Below are 12,638 nucleotides of genomic sequence, written 5' to 3'. Positions count from 1 at the left end.
CATTACTTCCCTCCCCCACCAAGACACATTTATCCCTGAGGGAACAGGCCACAGAGCTCCTTCTGGGATCAGGCCCTCCATTCCTGGGGGTGTTTGGGAGTTGAGAGGGGCCCACTCGGGACATGGTTGTGCCAGCTGCCTTTCTTGGCATAAGACCTACCTGTTTCCCAGATGGGCAATATCTAGACCACGTGCCCAGCGGTCTTCAATTGTGCAATGACGTGTGGCTCAGCACGGAATCTGTTGGCTTTATCGGTCCCCTTGACAGAGACTGATGAAGTACAGGTCTGTGGCCTCCACTGGGGCATCGTGGCCACCTGCCGGGCCCAGGGTCAGGAAACTGGGGTTGACGTCATCACGGCTTCGAGTAGGTTCCGGCGACAAAGGGAATGTGCGAAGGGGATGCGGGGATCGGGGCAACCTTCCCTCTCCTCACGGGGTTGGGGAGGAGATCTGGTCGTTCATCCATCCCCCTCCTGTTACTCTGTTTGCCATCTTGGACCACGAAGGGACCCTCGGGGCCACCAGGCCACCGGTGAAGTTATGTCTCCCAGGCCACGAGCAACCTGCCAGACCTGGAGGGTGATGAGCCATGAGTGGTCTGTTCCACGGCTCTGAGGCCTGGGAGCTGCCGGGGAAGGGGCTGAGGCGGAGAGCCCAAAAGCTGGTCTTCCACAGGGAGGACTCCTGGCCCAGGGGTGCACCCTTCTGCCCACTGGGCCCGGCTGTAAAGGACACGAGGCCCGAGTTCTCGAGCGTCCCGCCGGCCTCCTCTCCGATCCAAACTTTCACTGGCTCAGCTCACTGGCGGCCGCCATCCCGGGGGGCCTCCAGACCAGGCCAAGCTCCCTCCGGTCAGCCTCAAATAGAATGCGTCCTCCAGGGGCCCGGCCTAAAATAGACCTGGCGCCTTTGGAGCTGTCCACCCAGAAATAGTCCAGTGAGCGGAGGGTGGGGGGATGGTCACGTCTCAATAAGTCACTGGACAGTCAACCCCAAGAGGGTCCCAGGAGCAACTCAGGGGGCAGCCTGGTCCTGGGCTCCCTTCCCGAGGCCTAGGTCATAAGAACGAAGGGGCAGTGAGGGGAGGGGGGCCGGCACAGGAGCAAAGGAGGAGGCCTGACCTTTTGGTCCCCTGAGGGCAGCGTGTTAGGAGAACATCAAAGAATGCAGCTCAACCTGCCCTGGGCAGGACACCGTGTGCACATGTGTGCTGGGGCGGGCGGGCTGGCAAGCGGGTGGGGTGCTCCCGGGCCATGATGCTGGAATGTCCCAGGAGAAAGGTACTGCGCCAGTTTGCTCCACAGCAGCCAGTGCTCGCCTCCTGGGGACACCGACTCCTCCAGGCACTCGATCTGCAGCCAGAGGGTGTCCGGGGCGATCCGGAGAGACCTCGGGCTCCTTCCCCAGTGCCCAGCCTGGCCTCTATCGCGGGCTGTGCTTGGGCTGGGGCGAGGTTGGGGGCTTGGCAGTGATCTTGGGCCCCTCTTCACATCCCTCACGCTCAGCAAGTGGAGGAACACAGCGGGTGGAAGGGAGCGGTGGCCCCTGGGCCGTTTTCTCTCCGTGTGACCTCCCCTTGCCGGGCAGTGGCGCCCGCTCTGTGCCCAGGTTGGGAGCCATGGCGGTGTGGATCCAGGCGCAGCAGTCCAGGGCGACGCCCTCCACCAGATGCAGGCTCTCTATGGCCAGCACTTCCCCATCGAGGTGGCGGCACTACTGGCGCCTGGATCGAGAGCCAGGCCTGGTAATGAACACGGGCTGCTGCACTGGGCGCATGAGCTGCCCCAGGAGCTGTCTCTGTTGCAACTCGAGGCGGTTGTCCAGGGTTCACCTTGGATCGGGGGATTTGGGGGCCTGGCTGGCCGGGCTGCGGAGTGTGAGAAGACGCGCAAGCCCTCTCTCTCCTGGGGCCGGCTGGGGCAAGAACAGCCCTGAGGTGTATGGGCTAATGGCGAATTTCTCCTCGCGCAGGTTCTTCTCGGCGTGTTCCTTGTACGTCGGCCTCCCTGTCCTTAGCCCTGGCGTCTCCCGAGCCCACCTGGGGCAGGGCCGGGGACCACGGGGTTCAACCCGCTTCCGCCGCTTCCTTCAGCAGGCTCAGGGCCTGTACTCCCTTCGCCCCAGCCCAAAACAAGCTTTCGGTTTGCCCCATGGGGGCCACGACAGCTCAGGGGCATTTTCCATCTGGGGGCATCAGTGGCCCGAGAGATTCTCCTGGAGGAGATTGGGGGCGAGGGTCCCCACCCTCCCCTTCTGGGCAGAGCCAGAGCCCCAGCGGGGCAGACACAGTGCCTTGCAGGAAGTGAAGCGTATCAGAGAGTGGCACTGACGGAAAGGAGCCAAGGGACATGTCCCTACCCGGCCCTCGGCAGAGGGAAGGGCTGGGTCTGGCAGCACACCTGCCACTGCGCCCTCTTTTTCTCCGCGCAGCCCGCCCTGCGGCCTATGGCTCGGCGAAAGGAGATGGGGGGGTTGAAGTTTCCCGTTCCACCTTCACTGCACAGAAATGGCCAGGTGCTCCTATCTCAGGTGACCCATAGGAGTGATCGTATGGGTGGGTCACTCCCCTCCCCAGCAGCATCCATGGGAATCCCCTGGTTTAAGACCGGCCAACCACGAACTAGTTGTAGGAGGGAACCCCCGGGTCTCCTCTGCGTCAGCATCCAGCCTTGGGAAAATACAGTACGGTAGAGCTGGCAGACACCATCCCTGCTCTCAAGGAGCTTACAGTCGACAGGATTGAAATCTAGTCCCCACGGGGAAGCCCAGAGGGGGACTAGCTTTCAGTCCTGTTGATTATAAGGCACCTTGAGACTGGCTTCGTAGGTCATCTGTGGGCCACAGCTTCACATTCACCTGTCTTGGCCCAATGAGGGGCAGCCCCAGCAGCCACTCCTTGCTGCCCAGAAGGCCGGTGTCCCCGAGCCCGCTGGCTAGATCGTGCTGGTCCCTCATAGGAATTCTGGGCATACGAGGAAGTTTCCTTCTGGCCCCCTGAGAACCAAAATGCAAAAGATGTGACACAGGCCTTTGGGCTTCTGGGGAGGGTCTGGGCTGTAGGTGATGCCGGCCTCCCAACTCCCCACCAAGGGCTCCCTTCCCTGCTCCTCGTTTCAGGGATCAGGTAGAGCGCGGTGCAGCAACTTTTAGGGAGGGTGAGAGGCGGGGCTCCATGTGGGAATCAGAAGTAGACAGGCAGACCCGGTGGCCCCAGGAAATGTGGCGAGAGATGTAGTACATTCAGTCCACTTAAGTTTCAGAGGAACTGACCCCAGGAACTCTCCCCAGGACAGTAGCAGTGCTGTGAGGTGCTTGTTTGCATGTGTGTATACACATATGTGTGTAATTTTTTTCCTCCAGGGACTCAATAGATCTTGATAATCCACAGGAGAACATTAAAGCCAGCCAGCTCCTGGGGGTCTGATCCAGAGCTGCAGAAAAAGCTGAGCACCAAGTGGGGGAAGATGGGTTTTTACTGAAAGATCAAGCTAGGGCACTATGCTACCCAGCTCCAGGTGGGTGCGGGACCGGTGGCGCCACCCGGGAATCACCTGACCTACTCTGGCTGCTTTCCGGGGACCAGCAGCCCCTGTCTGGGCCAGAGCCTGGGGGGGGTCCACGAAACCCCCCCCGTGACCGTGCTGCCTCTATCCCAGAGGTGACATTGGTGGCAGCCCCCCTGTTTGGGGTCTCACCCCCCATCTGGGACTCGGGCGTACTGGATGGATCGGTGGAGGGAGGTGGTGGGGAGGGGTGGTCTGGCCATGGGGGTGGGCGGCGATGGCCGAGTCACGCCGTCTGCAGGGCTCACCGACCTGGAGCGGGAGTAGGTGCCACTGGGTCACTCCCGGCATTTGACCTTTGCAGAACACATACGACCGCTGCCCCATGGAGCTGGTCCGCTGCATCCGCCACATACTGTACAACGAGCAGAGGCTGGTCCGCGAGGCCACCAACGTGAGTGGGGGTGGGGCTCTCCCTCTGCCCCGGGGTCTCGCGGATTGTCCTCCCGGGGCCCCGTGGTCCCGAGGCCCAAGCGGATGGGATCCCCCGGGGGTGTCCGCCCAGCGGGTGGGAAGGAATAATACGCCAGGATGGCTGGCTGCTCGGCAGGCTTCCCCTCGCGTGGACTTGGAGGCTCACAGGGTCTTGGGGGAATCCGGGCCCGGTCGACCTGGTCCCACTGGCCTGATGCCTCTCATCCACCTCTGCCCTCCAGTGCAGCTCTCCAGCTGGGAGCCTGGCAGACGCCATGTCCAGAAGCACTGCAGATCAACCAGACGTTTGAGGAGCTGCGCCTGGTCAGCCAGGACACGGAAAACGAGCTGAAGAAGTTGCAGCAAACCCAGGAGTACTTCATCATCCAGTACCAAGAGAGTCTGCGGCTTCAGGGTGAGGCTGCCCGCCAGCAGGTTGGGGGTCTCCACATTATATGGGACATTATATGGTGTTTGCTGGGACCCTGGGGGAGAGTCAGGAACAGAGAGGGGAGAATTAGGAATGTTGGATGATGCTTACTGTGTCACTGAGAGTCAGGGATGGTGGATGTCCTGTGCTGGGTCACTAGAGAGAGGCAGGGATGGAGAAGGGTGAACTGGAGCCTTAAGTGGTATGTGCTGTGTCACTAGGGGAGAGTCAAAAACCTAGAGGGGAGAGGCAGGGGTGTCGAGCTATCTTTGGTGGGTCATTGTTAGGGAATCTAGGACAGAGAGGGGAGAGTTAGGGATGTTGGCTGGTCTGTGCTGGGTCACTGGGGGGAGAGTCAGGGATGGAGAGGAAAGATTAGAGGCATTGGGTGGTACGTGCCAGGTCACCATGGCCATCGGATGCTCCAGCTGAACCATGAGGATGGGTGTCCAGGAGGACAAGCAGGTCACTGATCCGGACGGAGACCCCGGGGCACCTAAAGGCCCGAATCCCAGGTGGTGAGGCCATGCCCGGGGACCAATATCCTGCTAAGGGTGACTCTGCTGCCCCTCTGCCCACTCTGGATGGTGCCTGGCAGCCTGGGTTGGCCTGCGGTGGTCGTGGAGCAAATCTCTTAGAGAAGCAGTGTGGCCTACTGGAGAAAGCATGGACCTGGGAGTCAGAACATCTAGGTCCTAATCCCAGCTTCCCCACTCGTCTGCTGGGTGACTCTGGGCAAGTCACTTCACTTCTCTGTGCCTCATTTCCCTCAGCTGTAAAATGAGGGAGCCATACCTGGTCATACTCCTGCTTGGACTGTGAGCCCTATGTGGGACAGGGACTGTCCCGACCTGATTAATTCATATCTACCCCGGCGCTTAGAACAGTGCTTGAACCCATAGTAAGCACTTAGCAATACCATGATTACTCTCCTCTCCTAACCCTCCCCTGTCCCCAGCCCAGTTTTCCCAGTTGTCGCAGCTGAACCCACAGGAACGCCTGAGCCGGGAGACGGCGCTGCAGCAGAAGCAGGCATCGCTGGAAGCCTGGCTGCAGCGGGAAGCGCAGACCCTGCAGCAGTACCGTGTGGTGAGGGCGGAGGCCCCGTCTTTCCTCCCGGGCCGTCCCCCCAACAACCTCTCGGCCCCCGATCCCCTGGTCTGTGGCGGGGTTATGGGGCAGCCCGGGGGAGAGTGCGTCCCGACCTGGGCCCCGTAGGGTATGCCGGCCGGTGGCCGGGAAGTCTGCCACGCGGGTGTTGGGGCAGGGCCTGGGACCCCCCAGTGCTGGCCCATCCCCGCTCACTTCCCTCGCCCCCAGCTCGGGAACACCCCGCCATGAGGCTAGGGCTCCCCCAGACGAGGTCTGGCCGTCCCCACCCCTGCAGGAGCTGGCAGAGAAACACCAGAAGACTCTGCAGTTGCTGCGCAAGCAGCAGACCATCATTCTGGACGACGAGCTGATCCAGTGGAAGCGGCGCCAGCAGCTGGCCGGCAACGGGGGGCCGCCGGAGGGCGGCCTGGACGTGCTGCAGTCCTGGTATGGGGGGTCGCGGGGCCGAGGCCGGGGGGTGCCTGTGGCCCAGGCAGAGCCGGCTGACGATGGGCCCCCCGGCTCAGGTGTGAGAAGCTGGCGGAGATCATCTGGCAGAACCGGCAGCAGATCCGGCGGGCGGAGCACCTGTGCCAGCAGCTGCCCATCCCGGGCCCCGTGGAGGAGATGCTGGGCGAGCTAAACGCCACCATCACCGACGTCATCTCTGCCCTGGTCACCAGGTAGGCCCCTGGCCCGGTCCTCTGGTTGCCCTGCCCCGCCCAGCGGGGACGACCACAAGATGGGGGGCAGGGGGGCTTCTCAGCCAGCCCCCATGGGCTCCTCGGGGCTCACCACGCCTCTCCGTTCTTGCCGCTCTTCCCCGCAGCACCTTCATCATCGAGAAGCAGCCCCCGCAGGTCCTGAAGACGCAGACCAAGTTTGCCGCCACCGTGCGGCTCCTGGTGGGCGGGAAGCTGAACGTGCACATGAACCCTCCGCAGGTCAAGGCCACCATCATCAGCGAGCAGCAGGCCAAGGCTCTGCTCAAAAATGAGAGCACGCGCAAGTAAGTCCTCCCCCTGGCCCTTCCTGCCACCGTCTGTTTCTCCGGGGGGCTGCAGCCCAAGCCCGAGAGGCGAATTCTCCTTCCAGGATCCGGCCCTTCCCAATCCCACCCTCTTCCCCGACAGGTCACCGCTGCGTTGCGGGAGGGAGGGGAGAGAGCACCTGTCCCCCAAGGGTCAGAGACCAGGGTCCCCCGGGGTGGTTCCGGTGGGCATCTTACCCCGATCTGTGTCTGCGACAGCGACTACAGCGGGGAGATCCTGAACAACTGCTGCGTCATGAATACCACCAGGCCACAGGCACGCTCAGTGCCCACTTCCGGAACATGGGTGAGGGCCCGACCCCGGCTACCCCCCCGGCGGGCCGCGTGCTCGCCCCCTCTGCCCTCCCGGACCACTCTGCCATCTGCGTCTCCTCCTCCTCCCACAGTCGCTCAAAGAGGGATCAAGCGTTCCGACCGGCGTGGGGCGGACGTCCCGTGATCAGAGGAGAAGTCACCCATTCTGTTCGAGTCCCAGTTCAGTGTAGGGGGGCAACGAGCTCGTGTTCCAGGTCAAGGTGAGGCTAGTCTTGGGACCCTTCCCCCCCGGGCCCATACCATCATTCCTTGTTTCCATCCTGTGCCCCTGGACCCTTTCTTCTTGCCGCATTTATGGCTGATTTTCCCCACATCTGAGTCTCCCGTCCACCCCAGTGGGCCACAAGAGGCACAAGGGGTGAAGCGAGACATGAGCCTCTCCCTGTTGAGCAGGCCTTCCTGCTCAACGGGTCCGCTAGGCCCAGCACATGTGGGTTGGCCAAGATCCCGATTAAACCACTGCACCAACAGCCCCCCGACCAATGCTGGAACCTAGGGAGGAGCCGAAACCTTAAGGCCCCATGTGGCGATTCTAGGGCTGGAGGGCTGGAGGCTCAATCTCAGGTAGCCCCTGAAGGCCGGCATGTTCATTCACAGCCGTTGGGCCTTCTGGCTGGTCAGTACCCAGCCCAGCTGTTCAGCCAGGAGGACCTCTCTCTCCCAGGGCAGTTAGGTTGTTCTTCTACTCTTGGCGAGTTGCCGGGTGGGCAGGATGGTTTTGAGTCGGGGGAGGAGTGGACGACAGGAGGGAGTGAGGGAAGGACAGTTGGGGGGGCCCTGCCCACTGACCGCCCCACTCCCCACTCCCCAGACCCTGTTCCCTGCCGGTGGTTGTGATCGTCCACGGCAGCCAGGGACAACAACGCCACGGCCACCGTCCTTTGGGACAACGCCTTCGCCGAGCCTGTGAGTGCCCCCGCCCCCTGCGCACCCCTGCCCATGTCAGCCCTGAGGTCCTTGCACCCGGGGCCCACTACCTTACCGCCTTCTCCGACGGCCCCGATTTAGAGAATGGTGTTATTCTTTCAGGGCTTACTCTGAGCCCAGCCCCATGTGAAATTCTGGGACAGGTGCAAGATAATCAGATTGGGCACCGTTCCTGTTCCCACACAGGATTAACCATCTAAGAGGCAATGAAGGAGAGGAGGCTTCTTATCTCCAGTTTACGGATGAGGAAATTGAGGTCCAGAGAGATTAAGCGACAGGCCCGAAGCCACAGAGCAGGCCAAGGGCAAAACTGGGACCCTTCCCCCCAGGTCCAAACACCTTCATTACACCCATTTACCAACCTGCACGAACCTCCTCCTCCACCTCACCCTGGTGGGGAGGTTTCAGAGAGAAATGCCCAGGTCTGTCCCTGACTGTCTCCTGGATTTGCTTGTTCATTTTTTATAATGAAGATGGTTACCTCATTTCTCTGACTAGGCTGGAGGGAGGAAGAGAGGGAGATCCTGGGGATAGGTGGCTTTTTGGGCAGGGTAGTTGGGTGGGCTTCCCTCTCTCCAGACAACCAGAGGGGCCTAGGCTGCCCTGCCCCCACTCCATCAGGGCTACGCTGTGCCCACAGGCAGATCATCCCTGAGGTGGCAGCAACTGCCTTTCCTGAGCTCTGATCCCCGCCTTCTCTTGTCCTTGCCTCTCCTTCCGCCACCAGGGCCGGGTGCCGTTCGCCGTGCCGGACAAAGTGCTGTGGCCGCAGCTCTGCGAGGCTCTGAACATGAAGTTCAAGGCCGAGGTGCAGGAGCAGCCGGGGGCTGACCAAGGACAACCTGCTCTTCCTGGCCCAGAAGCTCTTCAACAGCAGCAGCGCGGCCACATCGAGGACTACAGCGGCATGGCCGTCTCCTGGTCCCAGTTCAACCGGGTGAGGGTGCTCCTGGCCCGGTCTCCCAGCCTGCGGGGCTCTCGGAACTTCCTCCCGCTGGCCTTTGGGGTCCTGTCCGGCACTGCTCAGCCCCGTGCCGGCCCCGGCGGACTTTGCCGTCCCAGTCTAGCCACTTGCTTATCTATTTCCAAACCAGCAAGGGGAAGTCAGAGGTGCCGTCAGTCAAAAGCCCCGCCACTCCCATGGACTCAGCAGTGCCTAAGTGGTCTGAGCCTCAGCGGTCGGCAGGGGTCATGGGGATGAAGCAGCCTGGGGCAGGCAGAGTAGTCACTGGGCTCAGCCATCCCCGGGCCCTTGCGGAGTCGTGATAACCTCGGGAAGTGGGTCTCCATTAAGCACAAGAAGAGGTCCGGGGAGAGCCACAGGGGCCGGGGGAATCTTCCTGGAGGAGGCAGGGTCCCCAGTTGGCCTCCACTGTGGGTTGGCTGAGGTCTGTCGATAGACTAAGAGGGAGTTGGGACAGCTGTGGTGCACCCACAGTCTCGCACAAGGCCGGCCCGGGGCCGGGGAACGGGGTCACGGGGCGGCGGGAGACCCCAGGTCAGGCGAGACGTGATACCCGGGGTAACCATAATCTTCATGTGCCTGTGCCCCAGGAGAATCTGCCAGGGCGGAACTACACGTTCTGGCAATGGTTCGACGGCGTCATGGACGTGCTCAAGAAGCACCTCAAGCCGCACTGGAACGACGGGTGAGAGCTGGTCCCCCCGCCCTCCACGTGAGTCCAGCCAACACTCGCTTCCCTCCTGGGCAGCCAACCTCCCTCTGTTCTCTCTCCCCCCCGCCTGCGTCCAGCGCCATCCTGGGCTTCGTGAACAAGCAGCAGGCCCACGACCTGCTCATCAACAAGCCTGACGGCACCTTTCTGCTGCGCTTTAGCGACTCTGAGATCGGCGGCATCACAATCGCCTGGAAGTTCGACTCCGTGAGTGCCGCCTAAGCAGACTGGGGTGGGGAGCTCACCGGGAGCGTCAGCCGTCCTGGGTCCCCAGGACCTCCCACCTCAGCCCCAGGGACTCCTCCAGAGTCCCCAAGCCAACCTGGTCCACACAGCCCTCTAAAAGCCACTCAGAGGCCCGAGAGCCATGGCCCACCAGCCCAGGGGGAGACCCAGGCCAGACTTGCCTCTCCTGGATGAGCATCCTCTCCGGGGCAGCCGTGGAACATCAAAGCAGCATCCGGGGCTGGTTCTGGGGTGGGTCTGTAGAGATGGCTGGGTCTTTGAGGGGTGGGGGCGGGGGCAGGAGAAGATCCGGAGCCTGACAGAGGCTGCGGTAGTTCCTGGGAACCGTCTGGGGTCCGAGGGGCTCAGCCCCCTCCCCCAAGCAGGGCCCAGGACGGCTTTGCGTCTTGCCATCCCAGAGGAGAGGATGTTCTGGAACCTGATGCCCTTCACCACACGGGACTTCTCCATCCGCTCGTTGGCGGACCGGCTGGGAGACCTGAGCTACCTGATCTACGTTTTCCCCGACCGGCCCAAGGATGAGGTCTTTTCCAAGTACTACACGCCTGTGCTGTGCGAGTCCACTGCTGGTGAGCCTCTGGGTGGGTGGACCGGGGTGGGCTGGCAGGCGAGGAGTTCCGGTTTGAAGGGCAGAGGTGGGTGTGACTTCTCCAGGGCAGGAGAATGTTGTGCCAGGGATTGGGGGCATCCGGCCTTCCTGTTCCCACCAGATCCTGGGAAAGGGGTGTCAGCTTCTTAAGGTCAGGACTGTGTCTCCTATCCCCAGCATATGTTCCCCAGGTCCAGTACAGTCCTGTGCCCCATTAGGCCCCAGGACAGGGGTCTGTCCACTATTAAGACCTGAAGCCCCATGTGGGACAGGGACTCTGCCTAAGCTGATGTGCTTTGATCTCCCCCAGCACTTAGTACAGTGCCTGGCACATAGTAAGCGCTTAACAAATGCCCAAAGTATTATTATTAGTAGTGATTATGAGCAAGGCCCCCTTCACCCTGCATATTCCCTCCCCACTCCCATCACTCCCCTATTCGAGGAGGAGGGAAATCCGTACGCGCATTTAGGACCTCCTCTGCCACCTGCGGGCCCCCTTCTCTGGGTGTCAGGGATGGCAGACAGGGGCTCGACACCCCCCTTCTCCTGTCCTCTTCCCGAGAGCTCTGAAGGGAGGAAGGAGACAGGGTCACCAGTGGGCATTGGGGCAGAAGGCGGAGGGAGAAGATATGGTCCCAGAGGGAGGGGAACCCGGGAGCAGAATTCAGCCTGGAGTGGAAGAAGCAAATTTCTCTGTCAGGCCGGTGGCACTTTGGGAGAATGCTGGGGTGGCCAGGAGTCGAGGTCCCAGGCTTGGAGTTCGGGCCATCCCCCATCCCCGCCCCTGGCCCTTGGCTGCACGAGAGTGGAAGACTGCAGCCCTCTCTTCCCCTACCTCCCCCTTTTCCTCCCTTCCTCCCCCCTGCAGCCAAGACCGTCGACGGGTACGTGAAGCCACAGATCAAGCAGGTGGTGCCAGAGTAAGTACCCACCCCACCAGTGCCACCCTCAGTCCCAAGGGAACAAGTCCCAGAGCCCGTGTGGGGCCAGAAGAGCCCAACCGCCTGGCTTTGGCTGCCAACCCAGTAACAAGGGGGAAGGGGTGGATGGGGGGCCTGGTGAGGATCACAGGGCGGGGTGGGGGACAGCGAGGAGGGGGAGATCTGCAGATCTTGGTCTGCAGATCTGACAAGTCGTAGACTCACCGGGGGAGGTCTCTGGAGAGGGGCCTCAAGGGGTCACCTTGTCCGTCCCCCGTTCCAGGTTTGCCAACGCGTCCTCGGACTCGGCCGGGGGCGGTGCCACATACATGGACCAGGCCCAGTCCCCCAACGTGTGCTCCCAGTCCCATTACAACATGTACCCCACAAAGTAGGTGCTGCCCTGGGGCCTGGGAGTTGCCACAGGCAGGGGGAGGGTGTGACCACGGGCCTGACCGGGCTGCTGGAACCCTCCCCGGGGAGGACGGATGGAGAGACGTACGGGTAGGGGCCAGGGAGGAGACGGCCTCGAGTCTACGAGGGTGTCCTGTACCTCAGCGCTGGGCCCGGCAGCCCCCAGCCCCCGTCTGCCCTTCCTTTCACCGTGCTCTCTCCTCCAGCCCTGATTCCGTCCTGGACCCCGACGGCGACTTTGACCTGGATGACACGATGGACGTGGCGAGACACGTGGAGGAGCTCTTACGCCGGCCAATGGACAGTCAGTGGATCCCTCACGCCCAGTCCTGACCCACCCTCGCCGCCCACCCGCCCACCCACCCGCCAGTTGCCTCCGGCCATCGGCCTCCGCTCTGTGGAAACAATGTTGATGATGTGAAGTGTTGATACTAGTCGTGACTGTCGCGTCGCTGGTTCCGCCTGCGTTTGGTGGGCGCAGACGGGATCTTTTCCTCCCTTCCTGGCTGGGGGGGGGGCTGCACGGTCGGCCCCGGGCTGGGGCGGGGGCCCCCGTAACGGGGGCCAGTCTTTCCGGGGCGGGGCGGGGATGCGGGAGGGCGGGATAGCCGGGTCAAGGGACAGGTTTTGCTCAAATAAGTTGTTCAAGTTTTCCTCAGAACTCAGCCTAGAGAAAAGTGGAACAGTCGTATGACTGCACCCCGCCCCCCCCAACACCTTGGTGCCCGGACGGGCTAGCCAGAGAGGACCCCGGCTGTGGTTTCACCGGCCCCCAGCGGGCAAGACGTGGTTTCTGTTGTTGTGTAGTAGCTGTTGTGTCAAATAGCAGTTAGTCACGGGCTTGCTTTCCTCTCCCATGTGCTGTCAGTTCTTGTGTGTCTGTGTGTGTATACTTGTGGGGAGCGTTTCCCTCGACTCCAGCCATCTGGGCAGCCCCTGGGCGGGTCCAGGATCCCTCCGCCATCTGGCTTGAGTCCACTGACTCCCCCTCAGGGTGC

The 12,638-nt window shown here is 62.2% G+C and overlaps 1 protein-coding gene across 1 annotated transcript in view; it reads left to right on the top strand.

Moving 5' to 3' along the window:
- STAT5B (signal transducer and activator of transcription 5B) overlaps positions 1-12,067 on the top strand; it is a 34,148-nt gene extending 22,081 nt beyond the window's left edge. Inside the window, 27 exon segments of the mRNA XM_029074832.2 lie at positions 1,593-1,646; positions 1,649-1,723; positions 1,726-1,747; positions 3,364-3,481; positions 3,483-3,518; positions 3,871-3,960; positions 4,223-4,266; positions 4,268-4,395; positions 5,369-5,499; positions 5,798-5,949; positions 6,030-6,185; positions 6,332-6,511; positions 6,752-6,786; positions 6,789-6,839; positions 6,940-7,037; positions 7,039-7,073; positions 7,680-7,722; positions 7,724-7,774; positions 8,523-8,609; positions 8,611-8,676; positions 8,679-8,732; positions 9,350-9,444; positions 9,549-9,682; positions 10,116-10,286; positions 11,175-11,226; positions 11,510-11,617; positions 11,847-12,067. Coding sequence (XP_028930665.1) covers positions 1,622-1,646; positions 1,649-1,723; positions 1,726-1,747; positions 3,364-3,481; positions 3,483-3,518; positions 3,871-3,960; positions 4,223-4,266; positions 4,268-4,395; positions 5,369-5,499; positions 5,798-5,949; positions 6,030-6,185; positions 6,332-6,511; positions 6,752-6,786; positions 6,789-6,839; positions 6,940-7,037; positions 7,039-7,073; positions 7,680-7,722; positions 7,724-7,774; positions 8,523-8,609; positions 8,611-8,676; positions 8,679-8,732; positions 9,350-9,444; positions 9,549-9,682; positions 10,116-10,286; positions 11,175-11,226; positions 11,510-11,617; positions 11,847-11,973 — 2,364 coding nt within the window. The 5' untranslated portion in view covers positions 1,593-1,621 and the 3' untranslated portion in view covers positions 11,974-12,067.
- The last annotated feature ends 571 nt before the right edge of the window (positions 12,068-12,638 follow it).

The sequence above is a fragment of the Ornithorhynchus anatinus genome, chromosome 11 (genome assembly GCF_004115215.2).
Source record: "Ornithorhynchus anatinus isolate Pmale09 chromosome 11, mOrnAna1.pri.v4, whole genome shotgun sequence".
NCBI classification, from domain to species: Eukaryota; Metazoa; Chordata; class Mammalia; order Monotremata; family Ornithorhynchidae; genus Ornithorhynchus; species Ornithorhynchus anatinus.
This window is presented reverse-complemented; position numbering and strand designations above follow the sequence as displayed.